The sequence below is a fragment of the Plecotus auritus genome (assembly GCF_963455305.1).
Source record: "Plecotus auritus genome assembly, chromosome: 10".
In the NCBI taxonomy this organism is placed as follows: Eukaryota; Metazoa; Chordata; class Mammalia; order Chiroptera; family Vespertilionidae; genus Plecotus; species Plecotus auritus.
Genome location: NC_137785.1, coordinates 9,957,555 through 9,974,985, shown reverse-complemented (window position 1 = coordinate 9,974,985; position 17,431 = coordinate 9,957,555). Strand labels below are relative to the sequence as shown.

General features: G+C 55.7%; 2 protein-coding genes across 3 annotated transcripts; both read right to left on the bottom strand.

Moving 5' to 3' along the window:
* Positions 1 to 590: 590 nt before the first annotated feature.
* On the bottom strand, positions 591 to 3,262 carry KLK11 (kallikrein related peptidase 11; the record flags this gene model as incomplete). Of its 2 annotated transcripts, none has more annotated exons than XM_080644706.1 (5): positions 591 to 743; positions 1,394 to 1,530; positions 2,000 to 2,324; positions 2,667 to 2,827; positions 3,223 to 3,262. In XM_080644706.1, 5 exons carry the CDS (start codon positions 3,260 to 3,262, stop codon positions 591 to 593), a joined length of 816 nt encoding a protein of 271 aa, XP_080500832.1. The 2 variants fall into 2 exon arrangements, with proteins under 2 accessions (XP_080500832.1, XP_080500833.1); XM_080644707.1 differs by having other exon boundaries at positions 2,000 to 2,265; positions 2,671 to 2,827.
* Positions 3,263 to 6,403: 3,141 nt separating this feature from the next.
* On the bottom strand, positions 6,404 to 11,122 carry KLK12 (kallikrein related peptidase 12; the record flags this gene model as incomplete). The annotated part of the gene is made up of 6 exons (XM_080646076.1): positions 6,404 to 6,559; positions 7,385 to 7,518; positions 8,420 to 8,679; positions 9,722 to 9,881; positions 10,867 to 10,922; positions 11,094 to 11,122. The coding sequence occupies 6 exons, from the start codon at positions 11,120 to 11,122 to the stop codon at positions 6,404 to 6,406; spliced, it is 795 nt and encodes a 264-aa protein (XP_080502202.1).
* Between the last annotated feature and the right edge of the window lie 6,309 nt (positions 11,123 to 17,431).

Sequence of the window (17,431 nt, the reverse complement as noted above, 5' to 3'; positions counted from 1 at the left end):
TTAGGGGTGGTCAGGCAGGCAGGCAGAGCAGTTAGGGGTTGTCAGGCAGGCAGGCAGAGTGATTAAGGGTGATCAGGCAGTCAGGCAGGCAAGCAGTTAGGAGCCAGCGGTCCTGGATTGCACGAGGGATGTCCAATTGTGAGAGGGTGCAGGCTGGGCTGAGGAACCCCCGCCCATGTACGAATTTCATGCACTGGGCCTCTAGTAATAATAATAGTACGACCTCCTTAGGCATTGATACAGGGTATGTTCATTATGTAAACGCCCTTGGATAGGGGTCTGGCACCCAGTTAAGCACTCAGGAGAGCCATTCATGCCCTAAATATTTATTGAAATCTTGTGCCAGGAACTGTCTTTGAGGCGGGGGATACAACAGTGAACCAACCAGCTACCAAATAATCACCCCAGAGTCCCAAGTTAATGAATTCCGGCCTCATTCGTTCCGACAAGCTGCTTATTGCGCTTCGGCATCTATCTGGTCAAGGAAGCCCAAAGGGGTCCTGGCCCAGGCTTCATTAGGAGCAGAAGGAACAGGCGCCACATCACCACGTAGGGACAGGGTGTGGGTGAGGCTGGCGAGCTGGTGCCGGCTAGTTGTTCTTCATCGTCTCGTGAATCCAGTCCACGTATTTGCAGACCTTTGTGTAGACGCCGGGCTTTCTGCTGATGGCACACGGGTCCTGACCCCAGGAGATGATGCCTTGGAGAGACCCATTGCAGACCAGAGGGCCTCCAGAGTCACCCTGGGGACCGGAGAGAGAAAACCCATCAGCGGGAATGAGAGGCCTTGAGGGAGGGGAAGGTGCTGGGCGTGGGGTCAGGGAGAGGTGGGGATGTGGGATTTGTGTGTTGGAGACAGAGGAGGGGATTGGGGATGAGGCTGGAGTTATGGGTAAGAACAAAGATGGGGGTTAGTGTTGAAAATGAAGTTGGGGCCCAACCGGCATGGCTCAGTGGTTGAGCGTCCATCTATGAACCAGGAGGTCACGGTTCGATTCCCGGTCAAGGGCACATGCCCAGGTTGTGGGCTCAATCCCCAGTGGGGGGTGAGCAGGACACAGTCCATCCATGGTTCTCTCTCATCATTGATGTTTCTCTCTCTCTCTCTCTCTCTCTCTCTCTCCCTCCCTCCCTTCCTCTCTGAAATCAATAAAAACATATTTAAAGAAAAAGAAAACGAATTTGGGGATGGTTGGCATGGGCATAGGGAATCAGAGATGGAGATGGATTTAGGGCAGCAGATGGCATGGGTAGGGGGTGGAGGGGTGGGGGTAGAGGTGGGATGAGACTGGGAGAGGGGAAGGTGCTGGGTGTGCTGTTAGGGAAGAGGTGGGGGTGGTGGGTGTCGATGAAGACACGACGGAGGTTGGAGACCCAGGCCCTGCCCTCTGACCTGGCACGAGTCCTTGCCTTCCTCCCGCACGCTGGCGCACACCATGGTGTCTGTGATGTTGCCCGGGTAGGCGTTCTCACACTCCTTGTGATCAATGATGGTGATGTTGGCACATCGCAAGTTGTGGGGCAGGTGCACTGTGGAAATGGCAGGAAGGGGTGTGGAACATGAGAGCCTCCTGGCTCTGTGCCCCGCACTGCACGGCTTGCTCTGAACCCAGTCCCTGCGCTCACTGACAGCCAGCCGTAACTCCTTCGTGGGACCTCTAATCCAGCCTGGTGGGTAGGTGGGTGTGAGGGTTCTCATTGTATAGAGAAAACCAAGGTTGACAGAGGTGAGGCTGCTTGCCTACGGTCCTAGGGCAGCAAGTGTGGGTCTGGGACTGCACCTCCGTTGGAGTCTAAGGCCCCAAACGCCTGTCTCCACCCACCCCCGGCCCTGACTGCCCACGTCTCCTTTCACCTGATCCCACCACTGACACCAAAAGGTAGCCCCCTCTTTGATCACTAGGACTCATTTGGGAAGGTTCTTCTGGTCTCCCGCGTTCCTCAGTCGCGACCACCCCGCCCCCACTGCGCACCCCCCCCTCCCCCGTGGAGCTCCTACACTGGGGGCTGGACGTGGTGCCCCAGCCGGAGATGCGGCAGCGGGTGCCCGGGGCGACGCAGCGCGACGACAGCTTGAGGGGGCGCACGGCCCAGGTGATGACGGCCGGTGACGCCATCTTCACCAGCATGATGTCATTGCGGTGGTCCTTGTTGGGGACGCTGTTGTTGAAGTCCGGGTGGGGGAAGGACTCAGTGGCCCTTCGGGTCTGCTCCCAGCCATCCTGTCGCTGCAGGCTGTGCATCCCCAGGTGGACTTTGTATTGGCTGAGGTGGTCAGAGATGGAAGGAGAAGGAGAGACGGGAGGTGGGGCCAGAGGCACGGGGTTGGGAGGCGGGGTGGGGGGAGACATGAGTGCACCTTGAGGGAATGAAGGACCACACCTCCACTTCCAACCTCACCCCTGGGTCCCATCGAAACCCCCTTCCAAACTATATCCCCACCCAGCACCCAGCCCCATACCCAACCCCATCCCAGTCCCAACGTCGTCCATCCCTCCCGCCTCAATCCCCAGTGGCTCCCCATCACCAACACCAACTCAGCCTCACTTCTGTACCCATCTCCACCCCACCTTTCTCACCCCATGCACATTCTCCCCATCACCAAGCCCCTCTCCATGCAAATCTCCACCTCCAGCCCCCTCCCAGCCCCGCCCCAGCCCCCGCACCCACGGCTTGAGGCAGTGAGCCGCTGTCAGGAGCCATTTGGGGGCGACGAGGGTTGCCCCACAGAGCAGACGTGTCTTCTGGAACAGAACCACCTGCCAGGGCTGGGAATGAGGAGAACACTCGTACCCCTTGATGATCCTCGTCTCTCCCCCTACATGCCCTGGAGGGGGTGGGGGCAAAAGAGGGGGCTCAGGCATGAGAGGACTCCCAGGAGAGAGGGAGGGGGGGTGTCTGGGCCCCCCTGCCTGGTGTCCCGCTGGGATGCACTGTATGGACAAGCCGGGCATTGAATGATTGACATGGCGATTGGCCAATAGCCACTGTCCTGAGCTCTTTGCCTCTCACTCCAGCCCGGAGGCCCTGGCTCCTGCCCTGGGGCCCTACTGGACCTCTCCCCATTCTAGCATCTAAAGGGGTGACACCTGCTGCAACCAAGGCCTCATTCTGGCTCATAGACCCATTCGGATGCCCTCTGGGTTATTCTAGACACGGAGGGTTGGGGGGCGCTGGAGGTTTGAGAGGGAGGCCCCTGCCCTTCCCCATCGCCCACCGTACCTGTCACCAGAGCAAGCATGAGTAATTGCAGAATCGTCATGGCCTGGCGCGGGGGGGAGGAGGGCTGGCCCCAGGTGCTTCTGGAAGCAAGGAGGGGGCACATGGGGGACTGTGGGCTGGTTCCTGTCCTTCCCCTCTCCCTCGCCTGCTCTGACTGTCCCCAGGGAGAAACAGCAGGGCTAGAAGAATCCCCTCGTTCTGTCCTCACAGCACCCCCGACCTTGACATGAATCTTTGGAGGTGGCCTTGGAGGGACCAGATCTCAGATAGAAGCTGCTGGCGGCCGGGGGAGGCTTTGCCTGGTTTCACGTCGACCTCTGAACCCCCGAGGTTCCCTTTGGAGCATGTTTTCTCCTTGCCCACCTGAGAGCTGGCCGACCCCAAGAGCTCGGGGCAGGAGGGGAAAGGGACCTGGCACCATTCAGAACCCCCTCCCCCCAGGGGGACATGGGCCCTTCACGGGCTTTTCTGGGAGTGCAGGGGGGGCCTCGGCCAGGGATGGTGTTTGGGACCCTGCCCTGCTGCACCCCAACCCCTTGGAAGGGCACTGGACCGAGCTGGGAGGGGCTGGTCACAGGAAGAGCCTGTGTCCTCAGCTGCCCTGGCCAACAGGGGCAGAGGTGGAGGGCTGGACTCAGGGACGGAGGCTGGGCCAGAAGTCACTGAGGTTGGCGGTGGCCGGTTGGAGAGGCAGAAAGAGAAGCAGAGAGTCCCCACTCCGCCCCACCCCCCAAGCCTAGGACAGAGCAGAGGGAGAAATAGTGCCTAGACCAGGAGCCTGGTGCTCTCTGTCTGGTACCACCTGGATGCTGGGGGCTTCTTTTCCCTCCCAGACTCACAGGCTCTGGAGCTGGGGCTCCCGGGACCCACGGTGGTGGTGGTGGTGGCAGTTGTGACAGGCTGGGGCAGGCTGGGTCGGAGCGCGAGGCACCAGGCAGGCAGTCGGAGTGGGGTGGCCCAGATGACTGGGCCTCCCAGCCCTGCCTTATTGCCTTGGGGGCGGGGTGTGTGGGGGGGCCCTACCCAGACAGTTGCAGGGCCTGGGCGACGCTGCCGCCCGCCTGCCCGTCTCTGTCACCTCTCCAAACCCCTCTTCTCTCTGCTGCTCAGGGTTTCTCCGGCCGGTCCATCCACCTGCCTGTCTGCATCCTGCCCTGTCACTCCGAGTCTCTCCCCTCCTCTGTCGCCGCCGGCCGCCTCTCCGTAATTCTGCGTGCGTGTCGTTTCTCTGTGTCTGTGCCTTTCTGTCTCCCTCTGTCCCTGTTTGCATCTCCCAGGCTCTCCTCACAGGCTCTGTCCTTCTTGGAGCCTGTCTCTGCCTCCCTCCTTCCCTCCCTCTGCCCCTCTTTCCCTTTCTCTCCCTCTTAACCCTCTTCTACCTCATCTCCTCTTTGCCTGCCCCTCCCTCCCCACCCCTCGAGCCCAGGTGGGCCCCTGGCCTCGTTTGGGCCCCTCCCTTCTCCATTCCAAGGAAAGGGGGAACTGGGGCGTCCCAGAGGTGGGGCTGTTGCCAGGCGCAGGGGCAGGACAGCAGGGTGGGGGAGGCAGGTCGGGGCCTGTGGGAGTCAAGGCCCGAGAATGGGAAATGAGGGCTCCTCTGCCCACCCTTCCCTCTGCCCCCCGCCCCCAGTCTGAGTCGGTGGGGAACCCCCCAGGGGCCTGGGCATCCAGCTGTGGCACTTACTGGCTGTGTGACCTGGGTCCCATGCTTTCCCAGATCTGAGCCACCTCGATTTCCTGGTCTGCAGAGCCGAGTGACAATCCCGACGTCTTTGGGCTTGTTATCGGGCAGATCTGCTTCCTGTCATGCCCTCCTCTCTCCTCTAACCAGATGCGGAGCAGGATTGCCAGGTAGGCCTGGGTTCTGCCAGCAGCCAGCCCTGGCCCCAGACCTCGGCTCTGCCTCTGGCTAGCCCGGTGACGTGGGACAGGGGACTCCACCCCAGTGAGGCTCAGTTTCTTCATCTGTGACCTGGAGGGGCGTGTGTGTGTGTGTGTGTGTGTGTGTGTGTGTGTGGAGGAGAGGGGGACAGCCCTGCCTTGGGGGGTTGGGATGAGGAGTTCAAGAGAGCCAAGGACAGAAGGTTCTCAGCCCCATGTTCCCACGGCTGTCGTGATCACACCTCAAATTCCTCTTCCAGTCACTGCGGACAAGTTCTCCCTGCACCTCCTGGAGAGGCAGTGAGGACAGACCCCAAGGGGCTGGGCAGGACAATTCGAAGACATAGGCTGGGTCCTCTGGCCTTCCACGGCTGCCTGCACCCCACCCTCCGTCATCGTCAGCACGAAAACAAACCCACAGGCCACGTTCAATCATTAAATAATAGGACGTATGACCCTCACCGGCTTGGCTCAGTGGATAGAGCGTCGGCCTGCGGACTGAAAGGTCCCTGGTTCGATTCCGGTCAGGGGCATGTACCTTGGTTGCGGGCCCATCCCCAGTAGGGGGTGTGCAGGAGGCAGCTGATGGATGTTTCTCTCTCATGGATGTTTCTAACTCTCTCTCCCTCTCCCTTCCTCTCTGTAAAAAATCATTAAAATATATTTAAAAAAATAATAATAGAATGTGTGCTCGACTCCAGCAGAAGCAAGTTGCCATTGGCTGGTTGGGGGGATGTTACATTTTATGGGCATTTAATTAAATGGTCACGAATTTTGATTTCACAGTTGTCGTTGGGTATTTTGCAACCAGTTAATTCCCACCCCCCCACCCCCCTTTCAGGTCCTTATGCGTATGAGCCTTTGAAAAGCTTATAAGGGCTTGGTTCCTGTTCCTGTTGTGTCCGATGAAGAAACAGGTCCCTTATTTTTATTGTTATAAGTAACTTTTTCTACTCCATTCCTGTGGGAAAACTCTCCCCATCTGAGATCCCTATTTCTACACCAGTGAGGAGGGGAACGAATGAGCCCTCCCTCCATTCTCATCCAGCACGGGGATACCAGACAGATAGACAGACAGACACCACCCCTTGGCGAGTTATATTTATTCCAAATGGTCCCACACTCCTTCCTCCCTGAACCGTGGGTCTTAGAAGGGGGCTGGCTGGAGTTGGAGTTCTGGGAAGATGTCCCAGACCCAGACCAAGAAGAGTGAGAGCTGGGGTTGACGATGGAGGGGGTGTTGCCCCCGGGGGTCAGAGTGGCCCCCAAGCCGAGGAGGGGGTGGAGGTAGAAGGAGCCGTCAGTTGTTCCTGATGACCCCCAGGATCCAGTCCACATATTTGCAAATGTTGGTGTAGACCCCCGGGATGCCTTCTTGGCCGCAAGGCCCCACGGACCCCCAGGACACCAGACCCTGAAGGACTCCTCCGCACACCAGGGGGCCGCCAGAGTCACCCTGGAAGGAAAACGGGGGAAAGGAGCAAGGCCTGAATAGGGGAGAAATCCTGTTGCCGTTGTCCTCTCCCCAACCCATGTCTGGGCCTTGAGGACAGTGGATCCAAACCTGGTCGTCAGAGAAAGAGCACAGCCCAGCGCCGGAGGGACAACAGCCATGACTGAACAACAGAGAACACACTGTTCCCAGGCGCCAGACTCAGGGAAGGTGGGCGGGTCTCCACAAAGGGTAGAGAGTTCCCTCAAGATCAATGGCAGGGGCCCTGACCAATGAGGGAAGAGAGCACGGGCACCAACAACCAATCGCAGCAAAGGAGGGCGGGACTCCATAAAGAGTTCTCTGAAGGCCAGTAGGCTGGGGCCCAGGGCAGTAGACTGGGGCCCTGGCCAGTAGGGTGGGGCAGGCCTCCTCTCTGGAGGACCCAAGAGGGCAAGGTAAGCAGAATGTGAGGCTGAGAGCTCGCCAACCCCCTTTCCTGCCTCCATCCCGGAATCTCTCACCTGGGCCGGTATCAACTGGAGGACGGTGTGGGGAAGACTCAGAACTGGAGAGGGAGTAGGTTACCTACCTGAGCGCCCCACATACCAGCTGCTCCTTTACTCTCCCCCATCTCCCTCTCTTCTCTCTGCCCACCCTCCCTCTCTCTGTCCTCCATTCCCTGGCTCTTCCTCCTGTTCTGTGCCCCTCCCTTGTGCTGTGCCACCCCTTCTTTCTGACCTCATCTTTCTCCCCCACCCCCTTTCCCTGACTCACCCTCCCCATGTCCCCCTCCTCCGCCCCCTGCTCCCTGTCCCGGGTGGCCATGCATCGCCTGCACCTGCTCACCTGGCAGGCATCCTTTCCCATGTTGCCGCCCGCACACACCATGTTGTCCGTGATTCTCCCGGGGAATACGGCTCTGCAGATGGCGCTGGAGACGATGGAGATGTTGAGGCACTGCAGCTTGTCTGGGAATGGGCCTGGGGGTGGAAGATGGATGCTGCCGGTTCCCCCCGAGCGCTCCACATCCCTCCTCTCAAGGAAGCTCAGTCCAAAACTATGCCCCGTCCCCTCCCTGTGACCTCCACTACAATCCTCAAACCTCCAAACTTTAGATGTATGACTTGATGTCATCATGAGCCTTGACCCCAGCCCACTGGCCCAGTTCCCGGACCTTTAACCTCTAACTTTGAGTGTCATAACTCTCCCTCCGTGTCCCCTCCAATCTCAGATACCATGAATCCGGACTTGGCCTCCTCCTCTCGTTTCAGCTACTGTGTGACCTTGGACCTTCAGTCTTATCATCCTTTGATCCCGACTGGACCTCATGTCTTCTGTCTCCTGACCCTGTATTCCTTGTCTTCACCTTATGCTCCAACCTCAGTTGTGCTTCCTCTAAATCACTGGTCTCTTTTCCAAGGTGACCTCTGATCCTAGGTTATTTGAACCCTGACTCCATGACCCCTAGCCTCTGCCTCCACACTCTACACCCTATGGCTTCCAACCCCAGACCGGTGACCCCATCCTGAGATTGTGGCCAGCTTCTGCAACATATGGGTCCCATGACCTCAGCTCTTCAATGACGTGGACCAACACCTGATCCTATTTTTATATATGACTTTCGCTCCAGTCGGATGATCCCCGAGAGCACTCTGACCTTTAACCACATCCTCCCTGACCCAGGACTTCTGACTCCTTACCCAACCCCTTAACCACTTTGACACTCAAGGCCCGATCCACCATGATCTCCACCCCCAAACTACAATCCTGCTGTTTGATGACCCTTTAACCATCCTTCCCCTGAGATGGTGTGACTGGTGACCTCTCACCCTATACCCAGACTTTTGCCCATTTTGACCCCTGACCCCAGGGCCGGCTTACTCCATGGTCGGTTGGTGGTGCCCCAGCCGGAGATGTGGCACTCGGTGCCAGCTGCTGCACAGGTGGTGGGCAGGGCCAGGGGCTGGACACTGCGGGTCAGGCGGACAGGGGTGCCCAGCCTCAGAAGCCGCAGGTCATGCTCGTGGCTCCTCTGCGCGCCCTCATAGCTGGGGTGGGTCACGGAGAAGCCGCTGCGCCGGATCTGTTCCGTCCAGTCCAGGTGGCTGAGGCTGTGTTCCCCCAGGCGCACCCAGTACCTGCTAGGGGTTACGGTGGCTCAGCAGGTGGGCTGCCCCAGACTCCCAGGCCCTCCTGCCTCCGGCTCAGGTCATCATCTTGGTCCCTCATTCGTTGGCCCTTGTTCTCTAAGGTGCTGTCTCTCAGTCTCTTGGTCTCTATCTCCATCACTCCGGTGCCCCCCGCCCCCCCCGCCACCACCAAGTCCCTGCATCTGTGTCCCCTTCTGATTCTCTTAGCTGGTGAGGCCCACAGGGGAAGGGACCGCTGTCAGACTTCTTCCCGGCTCTGGCCCCACCTCCTAGGAGGCTGCCGGGACTGTCCACGCTGTCCACCGTGTGGCCGCTCTCTGTCCTGCTCATGCTTTCCCCTGTCCCCACATCTCTCCATCTCTGTGTGTCTGAAACTCCCCTTTTGCATAAAACGCGGAGGGTCAGACCCAGGAAGCCCAATCCTGTCATTTTACAGGTGGATCCCTGAGGCTGCACAAAGAGTTGGGGTCAAATGTGGGCCCAGGGCCCAGCCCGGTCAGGGAATGGCTGGGGCTGGTGACAGATGCCATCTAGGAAGGGAGGGGGCTCGAAGGAACGAGAGGCGGTGGGTGGGCAGGTTCCAGGCTCCTCCTCTGTCCCCCACCCCCCTGCACCCCAGCCAGCCCCACCCAGGCCCATTATTTAAAAAGTCCTACTCCTGCCCTAACCGGTTTGGCTCAGTGGACAGAGCGTCGGCCTGTGGACTGAAAAGTCCTGGGTTCGATTCTGGTCGGGGGCACATGCCTGGGCTGCAGGCTCAATCCCCAGTAGGGGGCGTGCAGGAGGCAGCCAATCAATGATTCCCTCTCATCATTGATGTTTCTATCTCTCTCTCCCTCTCCCTTCCTCTGTGACAGCAATAAAAAAAAATATTTTTTAAAAATATAAAAATAAAAAGTCCTACTCCTTGTCTAACCTCAGGGTCTCTTGTGGCAAGACCATCTCCTTTCTCCTTGACACTCCCTCCCCATCACCCTCCTTGGCCCACTCCAGGAAGGGAGCCAGATGGGGGCGGGGTTGGCGGGGGGCTTACCTGCCACTGCAGTGAGCAGCTGTGAGGACCCACCTTCGGTCAATGAGGACCCCCCCACAGCGCAGGTTGGTACCTTCAAACAGCCCCACCTGCCAAGGCTGCGAGTGAGGATCACACTCCGTGCCATTATAAATCTTCTCTGAGGCCCCGTGGCTGAGCCCTGAGGACGGGGATATGGGCCAGAGACAGGGTGTGAGAGACCCGCACAGGTTGTGGGTCAGAGACAGGAAGAGAGAGACACGAAGATGCTGAGACACAGAAAGAGAACGAGGCGAGAGGAAGACAGAGCCAGGCACAGGGAGACACCTAAGGATGGATAGCAAAAGACAGTGCTACTTGCCCTGACCGGTTTGGCTCAGTGGATAGAGCGTCAGCCTGCAGACTCAAAGGTCCCGGGTTCGATTCCGGTCAAGGGCATGTGCCTTGGTTGCGGGCACAGCCCCAGTAGGAGGTGTGCAGGAGGCGGCTGGTTGATGTTTCTCTCTCATCAATGTTTCTAACTTTCTCGCCCTATCCCTTCTTCTCTGTGAAAAATCAATAAAATATATTTAAAAAAAAAAAAAAAAAAAAGACAGTGCTACACCGAGAGATGCAGAGAGGAAGAGGGAAACAGAGAGAGATGCTGATAAATAGATGATAGACAGATGATAGATAGACAGATAGATGATAGATAGATAGATAGATAGATGATAGATAAACAGATGATAGATGATAGATAGATAGATAGATAGATAGATAGATAATGATAGATAGACGATAGATAGATAGATGATAGATGATAGACAGATGATAGATAGATAGATGATTCATAGATGACAGATAGATGATAGATAGATAGATGATTCATAGATGATAGATAGATGATAGATAGATGATAGATACACAGATGATAGATAGATGGATAGATAGATGATAGATAGATAGATAGATAGATAGATAGATAGATAGATAGATAATAGGTAGATGAGAGAGAACTGAGACTGTGTGGCAGGAAGAGACAGAGGGGAGATGGATGAAAAGATGCGGGAGGGGTGAGAGGACCCTGGGATGGGAGCTGGAGGTGAATGGAGGCCAGAGCTGAGAAGGAGAGACAGGGGTCCCCTCGTGGGGGAGGGAGGGACTCTCCTTCCCCTTGGGGAACTCACCAATAACACACAGGAGCACAAGGATGCTGGGCCCCATGGCTGGCCACCTCCAGGTTCTGGGAAAAGGAGGGGGGTTCTCAGAAATGGCCCTGTCCTTGTCCTCCCTCCCTCCCTCCCTCCCCCTTCCTCATCCTTCCCACGTCAGCTCCATGCACAGGGGATGCCCCTTCCCCTCTCTCCCCGTCTCCCGTTGTCCCCCTCACCTGTGGCTGCCGGCCCCTCCTCACCTTGTCTCTCTGCCTGCGGGGTCCTCCATGTGGCTGTGGCCGGTTCAGCCTGCCTGTGTCTCTGTTATCTGTCTGTCAGCCTACCTGCCTATCGTGTCACCTGCCAGCCAGTCAGTGCTCCCCTATCCACCTGGCTTCTCAGCCACCTGTCATGCCTCCCCGCCAGTCCCCCTCCTTCCGTCTGTCCCTCTGCCCCAGACTGGCAGCTGACACAGCTTTTAACTCTCTTCCTTCCAGCCCATTCCATTTCCTGGTTGAGGGAAGGGGACCAGGAAGACACGGGGTGGGGCACCCTCTAATCCCCTACAAACGCTTCCTCACTCTAATGGCATGTAATTGAGTTTCACGGCTCCATGGAGGAAGGGGAGCAGGGGACAGGCCCAGGCAGGCTCTGGGGGACAGACCCCACCCCGTGCCGTCTCCGTCTCCCCTCTTCTCCGAGCCAGCCGGCAGCCCACCCACCCCTTCCAGCTGGCGGCTCAAGGTGATCTGGAAGCTGGGTTCTAATCCCAACCCCAGTGACACCAAGGCTCAGGGAGGGTGGGGCGCCGGGCCCCCGGGCCCCTCCCCACGCAGTGCAAGGAAAGGGCAGGAGGGTGGACGTGAGAGGCAGGAGGGCTGAGGCAGAGAGAAGCTGGGAGAGAGAAGCTGGGAGAGAGAAGGGGAGGGGAAGGAAGCGATTTCACAAGAGGCGATGGAAGGGACAGGAGAGAGTTTCCACCCTGGGTTCTGTGGAAGTCCGATTCTAACCGAATATTTTTACTTTTTATTTATCGATTTGAGAGAGAGAGAGAGAGGGAGAAGGAAAGAGAGAGAGAGAGAGATCTGTTGTTCATTGTATTTAGGCATTCATTGGTTGATTCTTCTATGTGCCCTGACCGGGGATCCAGCCGGCAACTTTGGTATCAGGACAATGCTCTAACCGACTGAGCTACCAGCCAGAACTCTAAGTGAATTTTTTTCTTTTTTAATTCAGGCTCCTGAGCCTGACCCTAGAGATTCTTTTTAAATATATTTTACTGATTTCAGAGAGGAAGAGAGAGAGAAACATCAGTGATGAGAGAGAATCATTGATGGGCTGCCTCCTGCACGCCCCCTGCTGGGGATCGAGCCTGCAACCTGGGCACGTGCCCTTGGCCAGAATCGAACCTGGGACCCTTCAGTCCCCAGGCCAAAGCTCTATCTGCTGAGCCAAAACTGGCTCGGGCTGTAAGATCCCATGTATAGGAAATATCCAAAATAGGCAAATTCATAGGGACAAGAAGCAGATCCATGGCTGCCTGGGGCCGAGCGGAGTGGGGATGAGGGTGATTGCTCAGTGGTTCTGTTTGACACACAGACGAGCAGCTTGTGGCTTCTGGCTACAGCCACTCCCACTTCTTGCAGCTGGAGGCTCCGGGAACAGGGGCTGGCCTGCAGCTGTGAGCACCTTTGCCAACTCCCCCAGGAAGCCCTCAGGGCTCTCAAGTCCCCATGCCTCCCACGTGACCCTCGGGCACCATCATGGCCCAGAGAGAGCTCAGCCACCCCGACACCTGGCCATGGATGTGGAAACTGAGGCGCCACTCGATGAAGTCACACACACACACAGCTGGTCAGTGGCAGAACCGGAGTTCAAACCCAGGCAGACTCTCTAATGCATCGCTAATTCTTATCCAAATACTAGAGGCCCGGTGCACAAATTCGTGCACGGGTGGGGTTCCTTGGCCTGGCCAGCTATTGGGGCCGATTAGGACTGGCCACAGGAGGTTGGCTGTGGGAGTGCACTGACCACCAGGGGGAAACTCCTGCATTGAGCGGCTGCCCCCTGGTGGTCAGTGCGTCATCATAGCGACTGGTCGACCGGTCGTTCGGTTATCCGGTTGTTACGGCTGCTTAGGCTTTGATATACCCTGAGTGGCCAGATTATTATGACCACCTGACGTTTGTAGGCAAATTAGCCATATGCTGCATCGTATGGGATATGGAAGCCGAAGGCCTGTTCAAACACCTTTGCTGTCTGCAGTTACCAAGATAAAAGGTCTCCAATTCGCACAGGAACACAAGGATTGGACAGTAGAGCATTCGATAAAAGTCATGTGGTCCGATGAATCACGTTTCCAGTTGCATCATGCAGATGTCAGAGTGAGAATTTGGCGGAAACAGAATGAAAGCATGCACCCCATGTGCATGAGTACAACCCTTCAAGCTGGTGGGGAAGTGTTATGGTTTGGGGCATGTTTTCCTGGCACGATTTGGGCCCTTTAATGTGTGTGGAACAACGTCTGAATAGCACAACATACCTAAGTATCGTTGCTGATCAAGTTCATCCTATCATGTTGATGGCATATCCCAATGGAGATGGCTTCTTCCAACAAGACAATGCGCCATGCCACGGTGCTCGTATTGTTCAGGAGTGGTTTCAAGAACATGAGGGAGACTTTACCTTGCTTAGGTGGCCCCACAATCACCAGATCTCAATCCAACTGAGCATTTGTGGGACGAAGTTAAAAGAGCCATCAGGCAGCTGGTTCCACAACCATCACATCTCACAGAACTGGACAGTGCTATTCATCAGGCATGGTGTCAGATTCCTCCATCACCTTTCAACATCTCGTGGAGTCAATGCCAAGAAGAATCGCCACAGTATTGAAGGCAAAATGTGGCCCAACGAAGTACTGATGGGGTGGTCATAATAATCTGGCCACTCAGTGTATATAGATATGCATAAACAAATGGCTGCCTTCCTGGATGAGTCCTTGTGTGGATAGACGAATGTGTGAGCCCCCCTGCAGGTTTCAAAGAAAGAGAATAGCTTTTTAAATAGTGTTGTGTTAAATATATCTTTATTGATTTCAGAGAGGGAGGGACAGGGAGAGAGAGAGAGAGAAACATGGATGTGCTGCCTCCTGCACGTTCCCCACTGGGGATGGAGCCCACAATCCAGGCATGCGTGTACCCTGACCGGGAATCAAACCGGCAGCTTTTCATTGCACGGGACGATGTCCAACTAACCGAGCCACGCCGGCCAGGGCTCTGAATTTGTTCCCAGCGAGAACTCCAGTACCGAGGTTGCTGAACGGAGGAGGCCGGGTCTGACTCTCCCAGTCTGACACCTGGTGTGGTTTCAGCACCCACAGACGGTCCTGCATGGTGGTTAAGGGAAACAGACTCGGGGGAGATGACGTGACTCGCTCTAATTAGCGAATGAAATAAATTATTGTGTCGAGTAAATTGCACAATTCAATTGGGACTAGTCACCTGTCGGGTGCTCAGCAGCCACAGGTACCGTACTGAACAGCACCAAGGCGGATGGAAATCCGTTGAAGTTAAGATCTGTATCTTAGTCTTCCTGCTCTCTTTTACAAATAATAAGTCTCTAGCTCTAATATATATACATATATATTGCATTTTAATTTCTTCAATTACAGTTAACTGCCCATCAGTTAGGTGACTAGATAAAGAAGATGTGATACATTTACACAATGGGGAATATTACCTGGCCATAAAAAAGAATGAGGACATAATTTGTGACAACATGGGTGGACCTGGAGGGTATGATGCTAAGTGAAATAAGTCAGGGAAAGTTAATTTCTTTATTGTAAAAATGTGCAGAGCTGACTTTGGTGACAGAATCTTTTTTTTCTTAGATGTGAAGAAATATCAGCTACAACTTTTCAAAAAATATATTTTATCGACTTTTTACAGAGAGGAAGGGAGAGGGATAGAGTCAGAAACATCAATGAGAGAGAAACATCGATCAGCTGCCTCCTGCACACCCCCCACTGGGGATGTGCCCGCAACCAAGGTACATGCCCTTGACTGGAATCGAACCCGGGACCCTTCAGTCCACAGGCCGACGCTCTATCCACTGAGCCAAACCGGTCAGGGCCTGATGCTACAACTTTATCTTTTTGTCTATCTTTCCACCTCTCTCACTCGATTCTCTGCTCATTCATTTATTCAGTCAGTCACTCAACAAACAAACTGAGGTGCCTATGTGCCTGGTGTTCTGCTGGGACCGCAGAGTTAATCAGAACTAAAGCTCCACCTACCACCCTGTCTTTCTGCCATCCTTCCCAGCAAACCTTCTCCATGGAGGTCTACTCACTGCGGGTCCCCCGCAGCCACGCTCTCCCTGGGTTTCCACAGACTTCCATGTTGAGCAACCCAGCAGTTACTGGCCTGTCCTGTCCTCACTCAGGTTCTCCGCAGCATTCCCCAGGCCAGCTGCTCCCCTCCCGGCTTCCGGACGCCATGCATACCTGCTTTTCCTCCTCCTTTGTTGGCTGTCCTTCCTGTCCTCCTACATGAATAGGCCCTTTTTTCCTGCACAGGTGTCTGGACAAACAAGGGTGTTTCCAGGCCCCGGTCCTAAGCCTGCATATACCTGACAGTTTCACCTGTGGTTGCATCGCAAATCGGCGAGCTGGACAAGACGCCTTAATGAGCCAATTAGTTAGGAGTCATCGTTATTGCCCGCAGGTTCAGAGCAGATGACCTCTGTCAAATTCTGAACACCCAAAGGAGGAAGCAGTCTCTTTTTGTATCTTTTTAGGTCCTTGTGTAAGTTATTTTTACAGACAATCTGTAACCTTGAGTACATATCATATCTAACAAACACCTGTCATATCTATACAGACAATTTTGTAACCTTGAGTACACAGCTATATAGACACCTGCAACCTTGGATGAACAAACACGTGGTATGAGAACATGGGAATTATTATCAGTATCAGTGAATCCGCCCCTTTAGATGGCTAGCTGGCAAGGTCAGACAGTTAAGTTTATCTTTTCTATGATTCAAGCTAAAAACAAAGTTATTTTACAGTCTAAAAAATAACAGAGTTGACCTACAGAATGAGAGGCTAAGAATAACAGAGTAGTTCAAACAGCAGTTTTTCCCAAGGAGGGACCACTATGCTTCACTGCCACCTGTCACTGGGGCAGGTTGGGTCTCAGGCCTCTCCCCAGCTCCAGGCCTGTGCCTCCAACAGCTTCCTGAACGACCCCGCCCAAGCTCACCATCTGTCCCCATCGACCTGTGAGCCAGACATCTATCGGCTGCCTCCAGCACGCCCCCTACGGGGGATGGAGCCCACAACCCAGGCAGGTGCCCTGCCCAGGAATCAAACCCGCAACCTTTCATTGCACGGAGCGATGCCCAGTCAAGGGAAAGCCACACCGGCCCGGGCTCTGAATTCGTTCCTAACCAGAACTCAGGCAGCAAGGCCCAGTCTGACTCCCACAGTCTAACACCTGGCAGTGTTTCACCACCAACAGATCTGAGACGTGTTGCCAGCCCCCGTTCTGTCTGGGTGGTGTCCCCACCATCCACGCTGACCCCTGGTTCAGACCCTCAGGAGACCGGTCTTATCCAGGGCCAAGTTTCCTTTACTTCTTTCTTTTTTTAAAAAATATTTTCATTGATTTCAGAGAGGAAGGGAGAAGGAGAGATAGACGGAAGCATCAATGATGAGGGAGAACCATTGATCGGCTGCCTCCTGCATGCCCACCACTGGGGATCAAGCCTGCAACCCGGGCATGTGCCCTTGACCGGAGTTGAATCCGGGACCCGTCAGTCCACAGGCCGATGCTCTATCCACTGAGTCAAACCAGCTAGGGCCAAGTTTCCTTTGTTTCTGCTGAGACATCCGCTCGGCTCCCAGGACTGCCTCAACTACCCGCTCGCTCCCTGTCCCTGAAATCTGTCTCCTGAGCTCCCAGGGTCCCAGTCCCTTTTGCTTCCAAAAAACCCTCCCACAACCTGTCTGCTTCTTGCATCTTATCATTGAACTTGTTAAAATCAAAGCTTGGGTTTAAAGCCCAGGGTCCCCTGTGACGTTATCCTATTTAATAAAGAGGAAATATGCTAATTAACCATCACTCCATCACAAAGATGTCTGCACCCATAGCTGAGGCCAAGTTCCCTTAAGGAGCCTTAACGAGCAGTCAGCAGGGACCTGAGGCTATGCCCTCCCCCACCCCTGTGGGGCTTGACAGGGGACCTCAGGCTGTGTCCCCCACCTGGCAGGGCTTGACAGGGGACCTCAGGCCGCGCCCCCCCAACCGGCAGGGCTTGACAGGGGACCTCAGGCCGCGCCTCCCACCTTGGCACCAGGATGGGGGACCTCAGGCCATGCCCCCCACCCAGTGGGGCTTGACGGGGACCTCAAGCCATGACCCTCATCCTGGTGCCAGGCCAGAGGACCTGAAGCCATGCCCCCCACCCGGCGGGGCTTGATGAGGGACCTCAAGGTGTGCTTCCCTTCCTGGTGCTGGGCTAGAGGATCTCAGGCTGCTCCCCTCACCCCGGCACCAGGCTGGGGGACCTCAGGCCGCACCCCCCGCCCCAGCAC